The sequence below is a fragment of the Glandiceps talaboti genome, chromosome 3 (genome assembly GCF_964340395.1).
Source record: "Glandiceps talaboti chromosome 3, keGlaTala1.1, whole genome shotgun sequence".
In the NCBI taxonomy this organism is placed as follows: Eukaryota; Metazoa; Hemichordata; class Enteropneusta; family Spengelidae; genus Glandiceps; species Glandiceps talaboti.
Genome location: NC_135551.1, coordinates 19,837,929 through 19,863,408, shown reverse-complemented (window position 1 = coordinate 19,863,408; position 25,480 = coordinate 19,837,929). Strand labels below are relative to the sequence as shown.

General features: G+C 34.4%; 1 protein-coding gene across 1 annotated transcript in view; it reads right to left on the bottom strand.

Annotated features, from left to right (window-relative positions):
* Positions 1-25,480, bottom strand: part of LOC144432796 (macoilin-like) — a 55,206-nt gene that overhangs the window by 23,415 nt on the left and 6,311 nt on the right. Inside the window, exons 2-3 of the mRNA XM_078121076.1 lie at positions 5,869-6,010; positions 3,459-3,585 (exon numbers count right to left, since the gene is read on the bottom strand). Of these exons, the coding sequence (XP_077977202.1) occupies positions 3,459-3,585; positions 5,869-6,010 (269 nt within the window). The remainder of the gene's footprint in view (positions 1-3,458; positions 3,586-5,868; positions 6,011-25,480) is intronic.

The window sequence follows — 25,480 nt, the reverse complement described above, 5'->3', positions numbered from 1 at the left end:
TTAAAGATTTCAGCAGTAGTTAGCTGAATTGTAATGTATACAGCACACATTTCTGTTACTGTTATCTGATCCTACTCTCTATTCTGTAGCTGAAACTCAAGGCCAATGTCTTTTTCAAGAACACTCTCTGGGGAACACTGTCAGTGTAAGTGCTTTCTCTCACTGTCAGTTAAACTGAAATGTACTTTGCATTATCACCAAGGTCATGAAATGAAGTAATGTGCATAAAAATAGTGCAAATATTGCGTTGCCGCACAACTTCATGTTCAGGGCAATGATAGATATATAATTTTTTGAAGATTTAAAGTTGTAACCAAAACAAAATTTTCATACCTAATTTCCATCATCATAATCCAGCCATCCTATGTTGGAAGTGTACAAGACAAGTATAGCAACATCCTAATCAAACTTTAAAGGGATGTGTCTACAAGGTTTTGTACTTCTTTATTTTTTAAAATCAATTTGGAACCAAGTCATACCAATGTAACAGGTTTATCTTTCTTGGTTTTCTTATTGTAATATTGTAAAAGGCAGCTACATTCAGTTTATATGGGTAGGTGATGAAACAGCTGTCTTACAATATATTACATAATCCAGTCATAAACCAAATTGGCCATGCTACAGGCTTTACCACCAGAGGAAATAGTAAAGTAAACATTATAGTTAATTAACAATGTACTGTTCTCACTGTGTCAGCTATTAATGAGGACAAATCTACACATTCTCAACAAAGTTAAGCTCAATCTACTGGGTAATTTCAGAGTTGAAGATTTTTGAGGAAAAGCAATGACAAAGAATAACACTTCTAGAAACATCTCACCAAGTTTCAAACTCATTCACTTAGTATTTTTTGAGATATACAATGTAATTTTTGACCAAAATTCACATTTTTACACCTTAATTCCATATCACTCATGGAATCATGGTATGCTTAACATATCTTCGTCCATACATCCCTAAATGCATTTCCATTAAATTTCAGCCCAATCTGCTCAGTGGTTTTGGAATTATAGATTTTTAACCAAAAAGACACATTTTCAGCCCTAATTTGCATATCACTGATGGAATCATACCATCATGAACAAATCTTACTTTACACCCCCTTAAGAATGTTCCCACCAAATTTCGCACCAATCTGCCCAGTAGTTTCTGAGTTTAAGTTTTTTGACCAAAAATCAAATTTTTTGACCCAAAACCCACATCCCTGATGCAATCACTTTCATTTGAACAATTTCCCAACTAGACACCAGAAGTAACATGACCACCAAATATCAAAGCAATCGGTCCAGCAGTTTTTGACTTTAAGTTGTTTACACACATACACACACACACACAGACAGACAGACAGACAGACAGACAGACACTTTGCCATGCCCAGAGGTCGCGGTAGCTTTTTTTCTGATGCGTCCTTCAGGGACGCGTTCCTGCCAAAATTAGCGTCAAAATCCTATTACGGTGCGTCTTTTCCAAATTTGCATGCACACAGTCACTACATGTCGTTCAGATGTACACTAAATACGTTGCAAATGTAAATACATGTACATGAACACATCAGTGTCATTCTCCCGCACACCGTATACAAGTACATAGTTTGCACTTAGAAAAAGAAAACATTTATATGCAAGAATACGCTATACAGAGGTTTAACTTCATCTTTCTTGACTTTCGATTTTCTATGGTAATCACTCTCTAAAAATATGTGCTCCGAGAAAGAACTCCGGATGAATATATAGCAGAGTGGGAGAGGACGTGTCGAAACCCCATAGCGTATAAATCCAGAGCTAATGTTAGGGTGGTTCTTGGAGTCGGACCATACGGAGTACATAAAACTACTCCATGATACAAAACCGCAATGCATAAACTAAGTTCCATGACATGAATGATGAAGTATGAACGACAGCGTGAACTTCAATTTGACAGAAACACAGTTGTAAAAGTTCGATACAAATTTTGTGTCGCTACGTTGCAATCGTTTATTCTTGAACGACGCCTTTACGTGTGCCATGTTCACTGTAAATTCACGTAATGCGTTCGATTCCGTAACGAAGCTCAAAATAAGTTTCAGTTTTAGTGAGAATGAAATGGCGACTTGGCAGTATGAATTTATCAACGTGAAGGCTTCAGCATAGATTACTGTCCACCGATGTGGTCTATTTAATCATCGCTTCGCCCGTGAGGGAAGATGCTTTACCGTAGCGTAAGCCCGCCCGTGCTATCGATGGAAACTCTGCCAAACCATGTCTGTTAATAAGTAACTAATCACGTGGATAAGTAATTATAATATCACGTAGTTTCTAAACTACCCAAGACGTGCTCGGCACGTCAGGAAATGGTCATGGGGCACATGAAACTGTTGGAACGTTTTATATACGATGGGTCATATTCAAATTTCACAGGTCACACTGCACATATAAATAGTTACAATCAGAACTGACTAATTCCACGATGTCTGTTTCTACAACTTCGAAACAAAGATGATAACCGTACGTTTGCCAACAGTAAGCCCTATTTGTCCCCTGTTTATGACGCGTCCCCATTGACGCATACATCCAAAAAAAGGCGTCCCAAGTGTCAAATAGTGCGTCAAATACGCACAAATAACGCGTTAATGCGACCTCTGCATGCCTATAGCACTACTGAACCTTTCAGTTCAGTTGTGCTAATTATGTGGACTACTGTTTCTGACATTTGCGCCAGGTTTGGTTGAAATCAGCCCATGCATCTCTGAGGTATACATATGCAATTTGAACAATTTTTGCTATTTGACCCTTTTTACCATGGCTATTTGACCTCCACCCTAACACCCTCCTACTGACTGCATATATCATAGAGTGGCAGTCTTAAGGAAACATACTCTGAACCACTGAGTGGATTAGAGTTGCAGGCCAGTGTTAATTATGGATGACAACATAGAGACTTGCAATCTTATGAAAACTACATTGTCATGATTAGATATTGTTGGTCCCATGGAAACTAAAATATTACAGTCCACTGTGAGGACTTTAGAGTTGTAGTAATTAATAGCTCGCATAGCAGCTCAATGGCTAGTACACATGTGCGTCTTATATACTATGCGATGTTTTGTTGGTGGTTTTACCCAAGGATGCTTTGCTGCACAATGTGTGTTCAATATACTATGCACATTCTCCAAGCAGAGGGCACTATCTACAATATCATCGTGAGGCAGCCAGTCACAAATGAATCTACCCTGCGTGAGCTTATGGGCTTTGCCAAGTTATGATACTATGAGAATATAGACTAATGTACTGATTACAGAATGACAACCCTTTAGTTACTATGAAGTGTTTGTGTCATATACACTGTTGACACACACACACACACACACACACACACACACACACACACACACACACACACACGCTAAGTACTGGTGAGTAAGTCCTACGAGATTAAAGTGTTATATGTAGAGGATTTGCAAATAAGCAGTGTCAACTTACCAGTATGCCAGACAAACTGAACCCAAACATATGTACTTGCTGCAAAAAATAACCAATGTACTGGGATAAACAGTAAACAGACCATGTCTGACGTGAAGGCTATGCAAATAAAGAACACTGAAAAAGCCTGCAAACGAAACAAAAAAGATCAGACATGTTATTAATTCAGTGTTACAGTGATGGTTGTAGATATATACCACAAAGCAGTATTTGGTGCACAACTGGTCCAACATTTAAAGGGATACTGGCCAGATCTGTTCTCTCTGTATCATTTCTGTTTTACTTGAAAAATGATATGATAATTTATATATCACATCATATTCATATAACCTTCAGTAATTGGCTTAGGTTGTATCACATGGGATGGACTAGTGACCCATAGTGACCTCAATTTGCATACACTGTAGTGGGCACTATTTGAGTTGTTTTCCCTAGGGTACTATTCATGTAGGATAAAAGTTATATTGTGGATTTGCTTTGACTATTCCACTTTAAAGGCCCAGTTACAATTACCATTAAAATGTAGGTGTGAATAAAAGTTGTCTGGCAGAGAGCTATTCAACAAAGTGGCTCTGAATGAAATATCCTACACTCATTGCATTGAGAATCTTTATGACTTCACTGATACGATAACGCTAAAAATAAAATGCACGATTCTGGAATTGAAACCGTGAGTTTTAAAACCATACATTGTGCATTCAAATCATCTTAAAGTTCAGATTAATTTTTTTTGTCTGCACCAAACCTTGTGGGCATGTCCTAAAACCTGGGCTTGACCATTGGGGCTGGACCATTCAGTGTCTCTTGATCTTGGCCGTTGAGTTGGGTCATTGGACTGGCTCAGCCCAGGCTTTAAGATATACCGACCTGGAGTACGGTTCAGATATTATCATGCAACATAGCATTCTATAGAGCAGAGGTATGAACTGATAATATACTATATCACTGTTTATCTTTCACTTTCTGCAATCAATACATCGGAGACACTGACCCTCTTTGGTTTAGTACAGCAATATATTGACATCAACATGATAATCAAAACGTCAAGACATGTTTTATGTGTTCATTTCCAGAACCAATACCCAATGGGATTGTCTTTCATCTTTTATGTGTCTACTTAGTACCACTGACACTTAGTTTATCACTGGTACATTTATTAGATGGATAAATCATGATCCCAGTGAAAACAAACATAAACACATAATGAGTCCATCCTGAATTGACTTGGATCAATCACAAAACAGGTATGTACAAAACAGGTACAATGGACAGACGTGACTTCAAATTTTAAACATAACCAAATGTTACTTATCCATAAATAATTTTATCAATTCATCAATCATGAAGACAAATCATGTATAATATAAAACATACATACAGTATGCATGTGAGCATGTCTGTCCATGTACAATACATGATATTTTTAACTATGTACATGTATGTGAATACAGGCATGCATGTGTACCATTGTGTCCTATGTAGCCAATTTGATGTACCAAACACAGCAATTTCTTGTGACCCATCCAAATTTAATGTTCCCAAATCCCTTATTTAATTACTACAACGTATGTGCAGAGCTCAAAATTAACTTTTTTCTTTGGTAGACCTAGTGGGCTACTACTTTCAGAGAGTAGTAGTCCAAGGATGGTGACCAGTAGTCCCATATTCCTGAACTGAAAACAAAGTTCCTCTACTGAAAGTATGTGTACTTTCAAGTCTGTAAATCTGCCATCCTTTAAATCTTCACATAATCAGTGGTAGTCTGAGTGGGCTATTAGCTGCAAATTATAGTAGCCCCATGACAAGAATTGGTAGTCTGTGGAAATGGCACTACTGTTAATTTCGAGCTCTGATGTGGTATATCAATGCCAACACAACAATTGGAATACCAGGACTTCAACAACCAGATCTGGACATAGAGGCCTAGAGGCCTGCGCCCAGTATACAACCTAAGTAAACCTAAGTAAACGCACATGTACACATGCATGCACGTACACACATTATGACTTGACTTCTGTTTCTAACATTACGATCAATTAAATGACAATATAAATTCAAAATGAATAAGTATCTGAACAATGAATGTCTTGCAGTACCAAATGGGATAAACTTATGAATATTATTTCAAAAGTTCATTAAACTTTTTTTTTCTCCATTTAATAACATTTTTTATTACAAAGATACAACTTTTTTCATGAATGGAATTTGTTACATTTTGTATTTGGAAACTTTCCTTTAAGTTATCAATTTCAAAAACATTTCTTAATATGTGCATTGAATTTACTTTTTCTAACCACACTATGAAACTCTACACTCTGAATATTAAACTTACGATCCATACATTCATTATGTCAAGTCTGACGTTTTCAGTGCAGTATGTAAGAAAAGACACACAAATGGTATGACTTACCAATCCTTGGTATTTAAATGAGTCATAGACACTGCGTAACAACAGCCAAAACGGCCACAGGTATTCAAAACGGAATTCCAGGATAAAGTCAGCCAATAAAACCAGAGCCCATATCATTAAGAATTTCAGGTAGAGGAAAGTGCTGCATAAAAAGTGAAAAAAATAAAATAGGTAAGTAAACACACATCTGCCTTCATTTGACCATGCATACAGTTGTATACATGAGTGAGACTTCTATTCTAATGACACTGTGACCATACTACTATGGAGAGCACGTTATCAGTAAACTACAGCGACTTTCTCATTATTGTGCAGTTTTTCTGATTGATACAGCCAAGCAGAAACCAATAAGAAACTGGACATGCTACACTTTAAGACAGCAATATTGAATGAGTACAGTTTCTTAATACATTTTGTCTATGTGAAATGAACTACACATGCCACCATACAGACATCAAATGAACACCACAAAGGACATCTTCATCAGGTGTTTGATACTATTAAAGAAAACATTGGCGCACAAATGTCTGCATGGAGTTGCAATACATTGAAATGGTTTATTTCATTTAGACTTAATGTATCAAAAATGCAATCTTGCTATTAAAGTGTGGCACATGCAGTTTCTTGTTGGTTTCAGCATGGTTGTATCTAACAGAAAAGCTGCACGGTATTGTGAAATTCACTGTATATATGAAACTATTGTTGCATGTGGTAGATTGCATAAGTTGATGATGTAAATTGTATGTAATGTTCTGTTTTACTAGACCCTTGGTTATGTGGATGTAATCATCCCATAACCAAGATACATGTAGTGTAAATACCAAATGAGGTTGAACTTGAACTTGGTATCAGAATCGACACCCTACTGTGAGTAGCAACAGTTGATAGCTTATACTAACATGTTGCAACAATAGTTTTGTGATATTAATGTACGTATAAACTTTTCAATTTCCAACACAGTTTAGAAAGCTGTACCCTAAAGGATTTCATCAGCTTTCTAAACTGTTTATGTTGGAAATTGTAAAGTTTATGCTTCATTAACAATCGCTAACACCACATAGTTTAACTTACAGAGAAGAATAATAGTTTTGTGGCTATCTTGCCAATAGCTTGATTTCAGTAGTCGTAACTGTTTCAAGTATTTTATCTTCCATTACGATATCTGAATTTGAAAACTTGTACACGTATGTACAAATGTATACAGTAGTAGTGCAATGCAGTTTCAAATTGAAAACAGTTTCTAAAATGTTCTTGACATTAATAGCTCAGTAATCCTACCCATCACTATGGTAAGTCGCAGGTGTGTCACACATTGTTTTGATTTATGTATATATGTATATGTACATGTACATGTATATATATATATATATATACATGTTCCTATTCCTAAATGTCAAAGAGATAAAATTACTTGCTATACTAACATGTGATCTTACAAACACATACAATGTGAACACATGTTTATAATACTCAACATTCAAAGTCTGAATACATCGCACTTTAGAACATTGATAGTGAGATGTACATTGCAGATATAATATGATAGAATGTATGTACAAATTACAGGATTATGACAGTCACTGAGTCAGTCAATCTTGGAATATCACTACTACATATAACTGTGTACCTATACAGTACATAGAATGTATGTACACATTACAGGATTATGACAGTCACTGAGTCAGTCAATCTTGGAATATCACTACTACATATAACTGTGTACCTATACAGTACATAGAATGTATGTACACATTACAGGATGATGACAGTCACTGAGTCAGTCAATCTTAGAGTATCACTACTAAATGTGTACTTGTACAGTACTTAGAACTTTTGCAGTCCTACATGTACGTGTATATATTAAAACCTACAGTATAATCACAACACATATTATACACACAATGTGCTCAAATCATGTGCTACACTACACATTAGTAACTTTTGCAGTCTTAAATAAATCTACCATCATAACACGTATTAAATTATACACACAATGTGCTCAAATCATGTGCTACACTACACATTAGAAGAGTGTATACCGTACGCATTACTGCAGGATACAAGATATTACTTACACTTGAATACATGAAACCTAAACAACCTGTATAGCATGGTAGTAATCTAGTATATAACTACATGTACATGTATGATGATCACACTACAGTTTGCTATAAATTATAACTGATCTTGGTATTTCATTAAATTTTCATATGATCATTTTCCACACAATTTCACAAACGTACTAATCCTGATTACTAATGTTTACAAATCAATTGTATTTATTTAGTGTTCAATACATACATTTATTTTGATAATTTATAAATAGGCTTACTCATTGCACATATTAAAGTCTTATTTATTTATTTATCTAACATTACTTTGGATTATAAATGTCTCCACTCATTGCATAATCTAGCGGGTTTTTTTTATTTTGATAATACATACATATGTATGTTCACATTTACTATCCATACATACATACATACATACATTAGGATACAAGGGCCACAATTAAAATTTAAAGCAAGATCCTATACATTAGGACTCTCATATGAAAAGAGAAAGTGGGAAAACTGTGACTCTGATTGCTCCTGTCCCTGCTGTGGGCAAGAAGATGAAACACTTGAACACTTTCTCTTTTCGTGTGAAAGCCTTTCTACCTATCGTCACATCTTAATGAAGAACACAAAAGATCTTTTACTTAACCATACAGAGACAAACCTATATCAAGATTTTATACAAGGCAAAGAACTGTTAAGCCTCTTTATAGGAGACAGTACAAAAAATTATAACATTTTATTAAGTAAAAAAATTGACAAATTTATCCAGCGATTTCTAATTAGTGCAATGGAACATAGGAAAACATGTTTAACCTGATGGAGAATTGTAATTTTTTATCTTTCTTTCTCTCTTATTATTTCTTTGAAGTTATTAGTTGCTATTTTAACATGATATTTAAATTGTTTTTTGCATGTATTTGATTCTATGTAAATGCTGCTCCTAATGTTTTTAGTGAGCCCCTGATATAAAAGGGATGCAGAAAATAAATTTAAAAAATCATACATACATACATACATACATGTACATACATACATACATTACAAACATACACGCACGTATGCACGCACGCACACACACACACACATACACACACACATACATACACACACATACATATATGTTGACACGTCATGTATATCTGTTTGACTTATTTGACTCAATTATGGTAACTTTCAGTTTGCACGTAAATATCCTGAGTTACAAAATAGATGAAACTTAAAAGGTACATTTACTTTAACCTTTACAGCCTGGGTTTCTTCTAAATCTATATAATTACATCCTAAAAATAGGTACGTGTATCAGCTAAGAACACTGAGGTATATGAAAACAATCAGACAAAGAGACACAGCTACATATTGTAAACCTAGATATTTTTGCCACTAGAAAAATTTGTAATTTTACAGTCTTCAGCTACATGTGTAGTCCTCAAAGATTAATTTTTACTACGTTAATACCAGACTGGTACATTGTGTTCATGTACAAGGAGACATTTTAGTCACTAAGTATTTTTGCATTTTTGTTGTCCAGTGAAGTGAGCGAAAAAATAAGAAGTCTTTAGTCAAAATTTTCAGGGTTACAAGGCAAACCCCTTAGAGCTATACATTTTGCATGATGAAGTAACCTTGCTGGTAATTGCTAAAGGTATATGTACAATATGTACATTGCATAACTTGAAGGCCATGTTTATTAGCAGTTTGCTCTTCAACAACAGGATACACTAACAATAGTAAGAACTCTCCAAGTGGTGCAATGTAATGATGTGGGGTACAGGTGGAGGTGGAACTGTCTGTGTGGGGGATTGCAATAACAACAAAGTGTGATTATGCCTAATCAAATAAGTTATTAACAATCATTACCTGAAAGTAATCATCCATACAACCATTTATCAAGCTTGAGAGCAAAGAGTTCAGTAAAGGTGGGATAAGTACACTACAGTTGTACTAGTGACATGAAGCAATGACTTTGAATGCTCCATCTCCTCGGGGCTCCATCTTACTAATGAACTTTCAAATGTGTACAATGTTGTGTATATTCAGTAATCCAGTCCTTAGGAATTAATGGTGAGTGTCATTAAAGAACCAAAGACAGAGGTCTCCTGTCCAGTAAGAGTCATACACTATACAATTAATCTGTACCTGACGGCCGGGGCTAGGAATATATCATCCATACTAGCAAATATCTGAATCTAGCCATTTGTTGTGGAACCATTACAGAAGACTTATAAAATAAGTTAAGATTTATCGACATTTGTACATTGGGGTGTTATATGTCTAGGCATTGGTCTTTATACCTAATTTACCTTTGTAAGCCAATATATAACAATTTATGGCTACACGATTATAGTATAAACTGTCCTCCAAAAACACAACAAATAAAAACAGCTTTTACCTTGAGGTAGTTGATAATGCCTCACATACATTAAATTGTACTATTTTCTTTGAATACACATAAATTTGATTATTTTTTACTTAGTTACAAACGTGTATGAGATACTGTAATTTAGTGTAAATTATTTTTTTCTCTACAAATAAATAAAGACAGTCATGGGAAATAAAAGGAAAGGAATACATTTCTATATTGCTAAGCTTAATCATTGACAATATGTATAGGTACTAGTATATTGTTCACTAGAAATTATATATGTACAGGCTGAAGGTACTCGTTGTTACACCACAAGTAATTTAATTCAAGTCTTTTGTGTCATGAAAGGATTTGATAGAGTTCCTGCATTCCATTGTTCAACCATATGAGTTCCTGCAGAACCACAGGACATTCATTTACAATTAAATACTGTTAAATCTATGGTCAGATTGGACATCAGGAAGTATTTCAACATTGACTTTCAAATGAGACTTGAACAACATACATATGAACAAATGAGAGACATTATCTCAGTCTTTGACAAGTTTGACGCTTCCTTCCTTGTCTAGTCTGGATGCCAACTTGGTTTCTAAAGTGAGTGGAGGAGGTGTAAATGGTAACGATACGTGTACTGTATAGGAACTAGACTATTCCTTGTCTTGCCATGGAGCCTTTCATGGCGATAAAAAGTAAATCATATGGTAGAATCGGATCCTTTACTTTATAAAAGAGTGTGGAAAACCCTTCTTCAGCATAAACTTTTGTAAAATTCTACAAAATCTACATGTACATGTATGTGCAACAAACAGTTAGCATCAGTTGCTATGGACTTTGATAAAAGTTAGTTATCACAGACAGTTAATACATGTACATTGTATACTATCAATTCGTGATTTTTCAAAGTTCAAACCCAGCAAAAGAAACATAGTGGGTCTTTCAATAGATCTTTGCTGAAAGAAGTTTGAAAAATGTGGAAAATTGGAAAAAAGTGTATATTTTTAGTTGACGTCTCCTGACACTGACCTAATCAAGTGAATACTTATAACTTTAGCACTAATAATATTTAGGTAGCATGAATCTGTAGGAGACACTATCTGGGTGGTGAAGTACTACACTTGAATAGTAGTTGTTTTTTATGAACATATGTCCAACATCAATCTGCAATCTTTGTCTGATGTCACAAATTTAAGGATGCACATGGTGGTTAAACGTGTACACATGTGATGACTGAAGCCGTATAACTGCACTTCTCACCCCAACTTATTTAAACATGATTACTTCTGAGTATCAGTACAAATACTAGCAGATTTGACAAATTTCCAGTCAATCATAATGACATTTTTATACCAAAATGTAACTATAGCAACAGTATGTTCTACTCAGTTGATGTATACTTTGCCAAGCTTTGAATTTGTATTACATTTAATTGGCTGTTATTTCACTGTTGATTAAATTCTGTTGTATTACTAGGGTATGTAACACACACACACATACACACACACACACACACACACACACACACACACACACACACACACACACACACACATGCACATACACACACCCACACCCACACACACATACACACACCCACACGTGTGCACACACCCACGCGTGCGCGCGAACGCACACACACACACACACAACACACACACACACACATAAGTAAACTAATCATATTACATGTGTAGGTAGGCTAGACTAATAAAGTCACTAGGTTTCAACAGAGACAATAAGTAGTAAAGTACAGACATACTGCAAACACAGGAAGTCACTTGACATTTACATGTACCTGCAGACAGCTAATAGCCTAGAAACTAAAATCACGGCTAATGATATGGTAAGCTAACATCTTAAGACTGGTATAGTATTCCGTAAGTCCAAACACTTGACCTCAATTAAGACACTGTGTTAACCAGATACTGCATACCTAACATGGTAGCTATGGATTCACGCTACCTGTTCGACAAAATGAACGTTCTATAGCAGCAATACTAAATCCTTTGCATCAATTTACTCAGCTATCTGCACAGAAATACACACAACATAATTAGTATTGCATATATATGATAGAGCTTCATAGTTACACTGTTTTTAAAAATTTGACAGTTAAAATGAAATGAAAGAAATACAATCATGGCAAAACATGTATCTGCAAGTGAACAATCCACAGGCACTTCCCACAGGTCACAGTAATGCATAATTATGTACATGTACATGACTTATAAAGATCCATTTTGATCTATTTATTTTGATCACATATCTTTTGTCTGACCCTTTAATACGATACATGAGACCTATCAGTAATCATTGCAAATTACATATTTCATATTCCTCCTGGAATGCCACAGCCTGCTACCACATTATCAAATTTTCTAAACTATTTTTTTCCAAACTATGCTTTGGGTGAATTCTTCAGCTAACCTTTAGCACATAATTGAGGAGGCTTTTTTTTTTTTTTTTTTTTTTAATATTTCAATTTCAAAATTAAGTCATTATGCCTGTAACAAGTTGTTCAAAGACCAATGGCCTATTAAAATTGCAATATGTTCAAAATACAAATGAACACTTATTTTTTTCTAACAGTATAGCTCTGTCATCAGGACTTTAAGGAACATTATTACATTTTAAAAATCCCTGGGGGCGGTACCACTAGCTAGTTCTGGTACGGGTGTGTGTGGCCAGTGCTGGAAACGCCAGGCCCCATGTTAGATCCACTTTGACCAAAAATCAATACCCCATTTTAGACCATTACATGTTTCTAAAAGATGAAAGTTTAGACCTAAATATATTTTCCTTAGGAGGCAACATTTTGGGGCAACTAATGGCAGTTATGATTTGGTAAAGGACAATGGACCACATTTTATTAGACAAAGCAAAATAAAAAATAATGCAAAGTGCACCCCATTTTAGACTCTCCAGCTAAAAAAACCCAGCCCATTTTAGACCAAAGGGCTAGAAAGTGCACCCCAAAGGTGCACATACATACTCAAATAAGTGGAGTAGCCCCCCCCCCCCCCATATAAAAATCACGCCATCCACTAGTACTTTATTACAGCTACATGTAGACTATTATTTCCTTCTCATTTAATTCCAACTCAGATTACATGTACTTTCATCTACAAATTGCATTATCAACTAGTGGCAACAGAGTCTATCCATATAACCAAATAGACTGGTTTCCAGTCCCAAATAAGTGTTGGTAATAAGGGCCGTTATTCTCATAGCCCCCCCCCCCCCCCCCCCCCCCCCCCCCCCAGTGATGAAATTGGACCAGAGTCCAGTCTATATCACCAATGGTTTTTTTGACACAAAAAAAACATAACTGCCAAATAACCAAGCTCATCCTTTTCCTACATACTGTTGAAGACACGGACTACTTCCTGCCTGTAAATATAGTATACATTTTTATTCCATTTGCTGATATCATTAATAATGCAGGATTTTACAAAAATTCAATGACATTGTCATAAATTATATAAATTTTAGTCATACCTTTTCTTACATAAAATTGTACAGTATTATTTATACATTTCTGTGCATGATAAATACATTTCAAAATGAAGATCTCAAATCAAGTGATAATTATCATTTCACATTTTCTTATCAACAGTACATATAGTTATCAAATTGTATTATCACTTGCTAATTTGTTTCCCATTACCAATCTCCTTACAATAAATGTAGCCCTTTCCTATTACATGTAAATCTGTCATTTTCTATATAATCCACTGATAATAGTTATATATGTACACAGCCACAACCAACACACACACACACTTTACAATAGAAGAGAACACAGCCCTACAAAGCTGGCACCTTCAATCCTCACAACACAAAGGATTTTTTTTTTCATGCACCAGGAGTTGGAAATGAGGTCAATGTACCACCTTGTTTATTACCATGGTTTCTGATATCATTCTATTCTATGAAATGCATATTTGACGGAAGAAGTGCCACTCGCAGAAAAGAATCTACATGAAAAACTTGACTTTGTTATAATATAATTTAGTGCTTTGATTGGGTACATACTCCCCATGATGCACTGCTCCAACGGCTACTTCCTGCGTGGGATAGTTGGAATCTCATTTTCCCCAGACTCTTGTTTGAGGTGGTCTCGTAGGCAGAGCCCCAAGTGACGAGAGGCTGGGTAACCGAGACTAGCATTGAGAGAAACATTATACTATAACTGCTTAGTCTGCTACATAGATTTTATGTACGTACATGTACATGTACATGTACAATGGACTTACACTGGAGTTGAATGGCCTATAGACTTAGATTGTGCCACTTTAATGTCTGCACAATTTCTGGGATAAGGCTTGACAACACAATAAATAGTACTAGTAGTCAATATAACATGGCTATGTACATGTAGTGTTCTTAGTATCCATCATTGTTAATTATGGTCTGTCACATTGGTGACACTTTGTAATAGTCTGTCTCATTTTATAGTCTCACAGTGATAAAGCAATTTTCTAATGACTGAAACGATGACACCCTGTGTACACTGCTGTATGATCCTACGACCCCTCAACAGGCTGTGTAATCATTAGTCACACAGCAAGTAATCAATACTATTCAATTGCTATGTCTCACTCACTCATTTGTATTATGCTAATTTACTGGGGATGAGAAGGTGTACTGTGTAATGGATGTCTCTCACAAGTAAAAATGTACATGTTATGATATATACATGTGCAGGTACAAAAAATGTACTGATAGACATCATAGATTTTATTTGGCTTTTTTCTACCTTGATCACGAAATTTACACATGTAAATGATGTACATGTATTGTTGGTACTGAGAAATAGACACTATAGACTACATTTAATTTTTTCTACCTTGGTCATGAAATTTACACTGCATGTAAAGATGTACATGTACTGAGAAATTGACATTACTTCACCCATTTGTTTATGTGGCTTTTTTGTATTTTGATCATGAAATATACACAAAGTGAAAATATCAGGGGTGAACAAATCCACTGGTCCTGGGTCCGGGACTAGCAATTTTTTTGGGCGGACCTGCACAAATTGTACCTTGTACCATTAATTCTTTCAGCAGGACCACTGGATTTTTTAAGGCACTGGTCCGGGGACCACCAGTTCACAAAATGATTTGTTCACCCCTGAATATGCATGCATATGTGTTGAGAAATTGACATCACTTCATGGATTTGTGTACATTTTGTATGAGTTTTTTGTAATTTGATCATCAAAAATTAAAATATACACAATGTAAAAAATGTACATGTATTACAGTAATGAAGAATTGCTGTCAGACTTTTTTGTTTGATTTTTTGTATCATTATCATGAAGTGTAGAGATAAACTGAGAAATGGAGACAGACCTGTTTCACAATATTTTGAGTTTGGGACTGATTGCTACATGTACACTGTATGAGCCCATATCAGTGTTATTGATGCATTAATACAAATATATATATATATATATATGTGATAACCAGTATTTGCTTATTTAGTAAAATGTATGTAGGTATGATGTAAGCCAGTTTGACTGTAAACACTCACACACAAACAAGTATTTGTCTGTACTATTTTAAGAACATTTATCAATAGTCATATTGATAAACATCTAAATAACAAAGTACAACTTTTAAAGATGACCATCTGTTGAAATACATACAATATATTTTTAGAAATAGTATTGAATTGGTTGAGATAGGGAAATCATGGAACAGGTTTATAAAAACATACATATTCGTTTATACCTGTACAGATGTTGATAGGTCTACCTTAAATAACTCGCTAGTTTCTTCACATTAAAAACTTTAAAACATAAAGAATATGGCATGTGATCTGTAATGACAACTTTGTCAGGTAAAATGAAAGGGTTTACTTGAGTGATATTGCAACTGGGGGTGTGTCTGATAAGATGTTTTTCTCATTTTTGTGTTGTAAAGGGTTCAACTGTTACTGTCACCATTCTAAGCTGCAGATGAAAAACTGCTGATTAAACATACATTGTAAAGGTTTCCTACAACACAGTATATAGTGAACTAGGACTGTGCTTCCTATATATGCTATTGACACACATTAATTATATATGACACACTATGGTTTGGTCTTCTTCAATCCTCTACTGTGTACTGCCTTACAAGAAAACGCAACTTCTTTCAAATTGACCACAACGAACAAAAACCCAACCTTTTCTAAGGAGGTACGAGGAAAATTGAAAATGTGCCAGATATCAGTGTACATATACATATTTGGAATGTACACGAGTCAGATGCAAACATACATGTAGAAGGGCAAAGATGAACATGAATTCTTGTTTCATATTTTCATTGAAATATTGAAAATTTGAAGAATTCTGTTTAAGTGATCACTATGTTTTCCAAAACACCATGAAATTATGATCAGGAATGGACAAAAAAGGAGACATTTTGATGAGCTAGCAGTTCTTGTTGTAAGTACAGTAATTTTGCAGTCATGCAGAACAACTTTCAGACTGCATACAATAGAATCCCTGCCAGCAAATACATACATACAAGATGTATGTTGAACTTTTCAACTTTCATACATAATATGGAAAATTGATGAGAGCTGTGTCATATCATATACATGTATATTCCCTCACAGTGATATCAATAATCTACTGCTTGGTCAGCTGATACCAATTTCCTAGGCCCACAAATGTTCTCATAATACTTCATTTTATTGGTGTCATTCTGTTTCATATATATATTTATATTCTTAGTACTTTTTTTGACAGCTATTCAACATCTCAAGCACTGGTAGCCCTGACTTGACCCTATGACTCTGTGTTATTTCGGTTTGTCTTATCACAGCTATTATGACCAGATAGCTATGTTAAGAACAACAGTCAAATCCTCCCTCTACTAATTGGGAAATGACTGATAATATCCTTCCACATGGATAAAGTACTGTACAGGTAAAACAATAAACAGTCTATCACAAAGCCCTCTCCCCCTTTCTTGCCTCCATTACAGCTGATAAATATGCACAAAGCATCATACTGATTAATGAATGGAGTAAAAAATTTCGGACAAAATCAGGAATCTGTCATCTAGGGATGTAATATATGTATGTGTTTGAGTATAGACAGGTGGGGAGGGTCTATGGTTTGAGTATATTCTAAATCATATCATATGAGGATAGAACAGTAATACTTCCTGCCTAAAATCACAGACAATGTTTCCTTTCCACTGTCTACCCTAAAATCCAAAAACAAACACACCCTTTGTTTATGTATACAATACACACCTAATCTCCTAATCTCAGACCACCAAGGTCTGAAAGCTAATTAACCTCTTCCATGGCAATGCTTACAACAAATGGAAATATCTTCAAGGTACATTTACGAAAAGGTACAATTTTATTTGTTATTTCAACTTTGAACTTAACATTATTTTGATAACCCCAGGGATAATAAGTGTATAAATTTAATGGGAGTAATCAATAACCATGGCACACAAATAACGTAATTAGCATAATTTGAACAGTTACAAAAGGTCACAAAAGGTCAATGTATTACAAGACATCCTGTTGACTGACAATGCATATATCCCATTGCACAAACAGGAAGGTATTCACAAGAAGCTACATGTACGACTTCCAGGGCAACCCTTTGGAAAACCAAAACTGCTTTAGTATGGTTTGGACCCCCCCTCCCCCCCCCCCCCCCCTAAACATTTCATTATCTGAAAAACAATATTTTACCTGGCCATTCTCACAGAACCACATGTAACAATGATGCTCGCGTTTCTTTTATAATATCATGTATTCTTTTGAATAAAGGTGTCATGGTCTCTTGACAGCCTACAGCCTGCATTATATTATGTGTAGCGTCAACAATCCAGTTCTTTTAAGAAACAAAATCTCCAGTTTCCATACAAAGCTGTCTGCCATATCATGGAGAAACACAACATTTGCCAAATGGTAATACCGTATCATTCACTGATAAAAAACTAGCAGACTGGTATCTGATCTGATTATCTTTAAACCTTACACAGCTTTTATGCCTGATTATATTCACAGGTGTGAAAAATGATATGTAAGTAAGTATTTAGTAACAGTATAACAAGTACCATATACAATACTTAGCTTTCATACATTTATTTTATGAGTGACTGTTTACATATTTGATAGTTTATCAATCAGCTAGCTACTTAGGACTTTCATTACAAAATGGTGTTACATGTACAACATAATTTGAATATAATGACAACAACAGTTATCAGGCTGCAGCACTGAATTTATTATGATATGGTTACATAACTGATAAATATTGTAATAATATAATAGAAACATAATATTGTGTGTTTGCATACTCAGTATATTTGAATGAGTGCTTCAGGTTTTCTCTGTGGCTGTACAGCAGAAAACACTGCAGGCTGCATTACTGAGGTTTGCAAAACTCGTACACAGGCCACAAAGGTTTTATTACCCTATGTAGTGGCACGTAAACATCATTCACAGCTGTAAAGTCACATAACCACATAAAATGATAGTAGTGAAACATTAGTTTATGCTAAAAACATATAAAAGATATTGCGAAATATCCAAAACAGAACCGCAGAGCAAATGGATATCGATGGGCATGCCAGTTACAAATTTACCTTATTTGGGCAAAGTGTGTCAGAATGACATGTGATAAGAAAAATTATTGCATAGGTCCTATGCATACATGTACACTCTCAATTGAATTACTTTGGTAGAAATACTGGGTACATGTATATGATAAATACACTGCACATGTATGTAATAAGTAACAGATATCATCTGTCTCCCTAGCTATATCAAAAATATTACCCACAGACGCATCTTCAAAAACACTTTAAAAGCACATCTTCTTGCTAAAAATTAATTCCTTTCAGTAACTTCTACAGAACTTGTATAAGTTTTCAACTATGACTGTTATTTTCATTAATTTCATTTCATGTGATTAGTTTACTTATATATACACTAAGTGAGTTTTTGTTTTGTTTTCTTCTTTGTACAGTTACGCATAAACATATTTTAATTTATTGTATTTATAGTATCAGGGCCATAGACTCGACTAGTTCTGCTTGAACTATATATGGCCCTCACCAGCTACAATTTTTTTTTCCTTTTCTTCTCAGTTGTGTATCATTTTCCCTATGACTATGTGTCTGGTGAAAATAAATAATATGAAGTATGAAATTACTTACATACATGTAATCTTTATCACTATTGGTATAGACTGGAATCATGTTTTCTGTTGTTCAAACAATTTGACATAGTTTGGGTGTGGGTGACAAGAAGTCACTAATATTAACTATATACAAGTAAATATAAATAGTTCAGTGGCAGTGGGGTACATGTATGACAATTTGATGTTTTCACATCATGGTATCATGCAATGATTCCATGTACATGTACACTACTACCAGTATTTCAAAGTGATGACAATAGTAAAACAGCTATTTGAAATACAGTACACTCTACAATAATGACTGTACATCATAACAATGTACATGTAATACATACAAATGTAGCTGGATACTACTACATTTGTACACATACAAGGCTATGTTGAAATCCTTTACAAAAGAAACTCACAGTCACATCACTAACGCATGCACACAATAGCATTTCCAGCTACATTGCATAGGTTATAATTTTTGTGATATGAGGTACAACATATATTCCTTATGTCATAAAAGTGTATTTATTTATTTATTTATTTCATTTCATTTCATTTCTTTATTTAAGAGGGTAGTCTCTTAAACCTTGACATTGTTCTCCCAAACAACCCTCTAAAATAATGGCATATCATACAATTCTCATTACCTGAAATATAATTTTAAAACCTAGATGCATCATAAAATTAACAAACATTTGATTCTTGGTTGACACCATGACTTCCATTCCATACATTAGACTATACATCACTATATGCACATGTGAGATAAAGTCAACTTCCATGTTCTATTTTGACCTTTCATAAGATAAAATGCTATTACAGAGCTACTGATAATTGCAAAGGCAAGAACATATAGTCAGGTAATTCAACATATGCCAATCTTCATTAAGCAAGCATGTCTGGTTAGGAAGTAGAAACCCACACATCTTTTCAGACTCATGTCGGATGAACTCTGCTGGCTGAGGCAGATTATCTTTTTACATTGTTAGTGTTATACTACTCAAAGGGGGGGGGGGGGGCAATGGCAGTAAATAACCTGTAATTTGAAGTACATTGTAATAGCATTAAGCATTGCATAAATTCCTTTGTAAACAAATATTGCGTGTATAATTTAAAATAATTGCACAGTGATGGGAGAAGGGCAGGAGAGACAGATAGCTAAATCTTACATTGTACAATGTATGTGTCTGGACCGAAGAATCCATCACATATGTATTCCTTTGTACACAACTGCCATATGTAATTTTTGGAATACAGTGTGCATTGGACTTGTTTTATTATTTATCAACTTTTTGTTTTGTTTCTCAACATGATTATTTTACTGATAAGTCAACTGAAGCAATATGACTTTTATTTTGGTCACAATTTTTGTTTTAATAAACCATGTATTATTAGTATATTATAGCAAAGATAAGAGAAAGGCAGTGTATAATACACATAAAATGTATTTGAAAATAATGATCCATGTAATATGGTTACATCTTACATTTACAAGTGAGAATTATCTATATCTGCATAGAACTCTGTTTTTACATGACTGTATGTAGTAAATTGTTTGAGATACATATACATTTATGATTCAATGCAAGACTTTTACAACTATACATGTATGTACAAATGTATGTGTAAATATAGTTCAATGTTTATCTGGTGGTTGATCTAAAAAAAAAAGTACTCCTTCATAATCTCAAGTCATGGCTTTACTTCAGTGATGACTATTCAGAAATGTCATGCATAACAAAATTAGATAATGGTTGATTTCTTCCTTCCTACAATCACCATGGTGATGAGGTAATAGATGGTGCTCATGGCAACAATCCAGCCTCATCATTTTTACATTTCATTATTGATAAACTGACTGTGTGCAGCTCTCCTTTGATCAATTATTCATGATTTACTTGTTGCTTCACTGCTAACAGTTACTACACTGTTTTGTAACATATTACAATTATATTTTACACAATGAATCTTCATCATCAGCTTACCTGTAGTGCTATAAACTGGCATGTCTTTTCCAATCAATATTCATGTGTATCTAATGAGATTTAGAAAACGTTATATACTAACAAGTATGTACAATTTCATTTTGCCCACTCCGCATTGCTATTACGTTTGTTAGAAATGGAACTTAATGTAAATATTAGAACTATCAGTGTCACTTTAAAATCAATACTACAGTTTTGAAATGTTTAACCAATATATAGCCGCTATATGTATTAAATTACGTGTAAATTACAGTCAGCTTTAGAAGTGTATAAAACTAGAAATTTAAAGTGGCCATGACTTGATATTTTCCCCATGTACATATACATCAGTATTTTCTCCTGAATGGAAAACCATAACCAGCGTGCCCTCTGAGGCAATTTGACACGCCACTGACGCACAAAATTTCTAGTGACGCACCAAAATTTGCTATTCCCCTAACTCTTACTATGTGGTGACTCTCACAAGAAATGCCAGTTTTCATCATTTTGACTCACAACAACATAATTTGGCTATCATTAGACAGCACACGCTGATCGTAACCTCTTTTTTATAACCTTAAAATCAAAGAAGACATGACAAGGTGTTTTGCACATGTATTGACATGTTTCTTAGATATCACATATTTAACATTATGTCATCCACTTCAAACGTATGATGTAAGTTTAGGAGACATAAGGATATTTTTATGTGTGTATGTTCATGTTAGTTGACATGTAAAATTTATAGTATACATGTAAATGTACACAGTGAAAAATCTGTTACAATACAGCGATCTACACTGTATGTATCTACAATAGGGGTAACATGTGTGGGATCACATTTCAACTCTCAGTGTAATAGCAACTTTAAATTGTCCATCACATCTTAAAATTAGTCTACTGCCCCACTCTACCCCATCTCATCTACAAGTATGTTCTACTAACTGTCTCAGCTTCTGAGATGCTAAGACCTTGGCAAAAAATACTTAAAAATAATTAACATTTGGCATAAAAAAATGTGTGTGGTTCCAATTACAATCAATTTTAGAATAGGTGGGGTAGGTAGATTTTTTATTTTATTTTTTAAATTTTAATTTTTTCATATGTGAGTGTCTAGTTATGTTTTTCTGTTGTTTTCCATTTGGTCTCTGTGTTATTAGTTTCTTCTCATCAGATGTACAGCCATTACAGATTGGAAAAACAGTTTTTTATTGTCTTTTTCAGTTGATGTCAGTTTCCACATCCACTATTTCTTGCGAGACTTCACAATTTTCACGTTTTTCTTATTTTTTTCTCTCCAATATGTAATAAAAAGTTTAGGGTCAGCGTGAAAAACTAGGTGGGGGTTGGATAACTGGAACCAAACAACCTTTTTTATTTGGCCTTAATAACTTAATTCACTGGCCCTGAAAATGAATATGTATTGCAATGTATATTGACAGTCTCTAACTCTCTCCCTCCTACACATTGACTAATGTAACACTGTCTACATATTTTCCTTTTGTTAATCAACTACACGTATGAACATAATTTCTTACCTTATCCAATTACACCTTTTGAACTGAAATATGACATCTGTATTTCTATCAATCAATATTCATTTCCAAATTCCAACAAAGCACCTTGTTATGCTAATAAATGTACATACATTTTTGTTCAGTATGAAAATAAGTAGATTTACATATTCATGCATCATGTTTAATACCATTTTAAATGAAATTCACTATTGATAGGGAAATGTACATGTACAAGATTCAATAACCAAAATTTGTCCTTCACTTGTTGGATGGTACATGTACATGTAGGCCTATGTACGTTGTTCTATAGGGCATTGCCTAGAGCAAGTATAAGCTTGTATATACATGTATACCCCAAATAAATCTCAATTTGTTACAAACAATAACAAATTGAACACCAATAATGATTATTAAAGGTATGGCAAATACAAGTGGACTATTGATATATTTGGAAACCTACACTAATTTCTAAAATGAAACAGGATTTCATATACATGTACTGTACAGGAAATATCTATATGTACATGTAAACCAGACACAATAATACCCTATAACTTACATGCAGTTGTGCAATACATGAATGTTGTCTTTCATTGTTCAGTGATAGACAGGCTTGTGATTCTTCCCTTTTGAAAAGAGTTCCATAGAGTCCACTTCACCTATTCCTCACAGTGGTACTTAGGAAAATTTGGACACATTTATTACCATAACCATACTAATTAATTAACTTACTTACTAACTAGCTTAACTACTAATAAATACATTGTAACTAACTATTAACCAAATGATTAACACTAACCACAAAACATTCTGTTAACAGTGTTATTCTGTCATTGTTTTATTTCCTACAACTTGGAAATTTTTCTTTTTGTTTCATCTCCTACACCTTGGAAATTGCAATTTGAGTCATAGGTGAAGGAGCTCTAAGGAACTCATTCTCATTTCAAGTATCCTTACTTGATTTCAAGCACCACAGGAGTATGGTGTATTCGTGTGACATGGGACACTCAAGTGTTGTTGTCAAGGGGGGGAGGGGGGAGGGGGACTCTTGAACAGCTTTATGATCATAATGTAATCAATATAACAACTAAAGTCACTCTACATATATATTTTTTATCTTTTTATTGATATTAAATATTTGACAATGGCCAATTTGATATGGCAGCTGCATGGTAAAGGCTGTTTAGATGCTGTATGGAACATACTTTTCATAACAATATTATCCATAATTGTACTAATCTACCCAACCTTGTAAGGAAAGGGACATATATTACATTTGTACATGACATAATATTCGTAATCTTAAATTAATTTCAAAAAATGTTTACAGGAAATACTGCAGTAGCAAAAGTAAATTTTGAGCGATCAATTACTACAAGGGAAGGACTATGTTTGTACACATCAGTGTCTTATTAAGACTCCATAGTTGACTTCACCTTCAAATTAAAACCCATCAATCATAAATGACCACAAATTACTGGAAAATACTTCACTGCATACTGGTACTTCTCTTAGGATGATTACACAGGTACAGGTACGGACAGTTCTATTAGTTCTGCATGAATTCTCAATACAATTATATTCCATTCACAATGGAGTGCTATCCTGCCCTACAAGTTGGTAATTCTAAACTAAACACTCAGGCTAATTGAGACTATTAAACAATTACACACTGGTAAATGAACACTCCACTGTGCCTTTCACATTACTATTTGAACAGCAGTATATTTCAAAACACACACACACACACACACACACACACACACACACACACACACACACACACACACACACACACACACACAAGGGTGGGGGGCACCTGATATAAATTACAGAGATCTAACCAAAATCTTAGCACTGAATTAAGCTAGGACTGCATTAGCAAGTTTTGTAATATATGACTATCTGAAATACAAAGTTTCTCTTCTGGCCATTGCTGAGCTGTTTGTTTCACCCAAGGACTAGGATGTATGGAATATATCTATACATATAAAGTCAGTAATGCTCATTGTAACAATATGCAAATTTCCTTATTAAAGTGTTTTTTTACCCCGTAAAATTTAGAAATGGAAATCACATTTCTAATTTGTCCGTGCTAGCTCTAAATAAACTTCTGTAAATGTCATGATGTAGCAATAAATAATAAGAATTGTCTGTATGTTGTAGCAGCTGAAGTGACTACTGATATTTGAGATGATAAGAATGTTGTTTCTCTACAACCAGTATCATAGTGTCATTAATCTCCCCACATGGATATCACAAAATGACATTATACATTTGCAGTATTGCAGCCAGCTTTTTGAAAGAGTGGGACATACAGTGTCCCAAGACCTTCCTTTTTCTGGATCACCATAAATTTTTGGGGGACATTATAAAAAAAAGTGCCAATGGCATTGTAGCACAACTGTACAGTTTTAAAAATATTTACCCCACATGCTGATCCATGCTAGATATTTGCTGAATGATTATGCAGTTGCCTATCCAACCCTGTTGTTATCTATACATGATCATTTGGCTGTTGCTATAGGCGTGGTAATGTTGCTAAACACATTTGC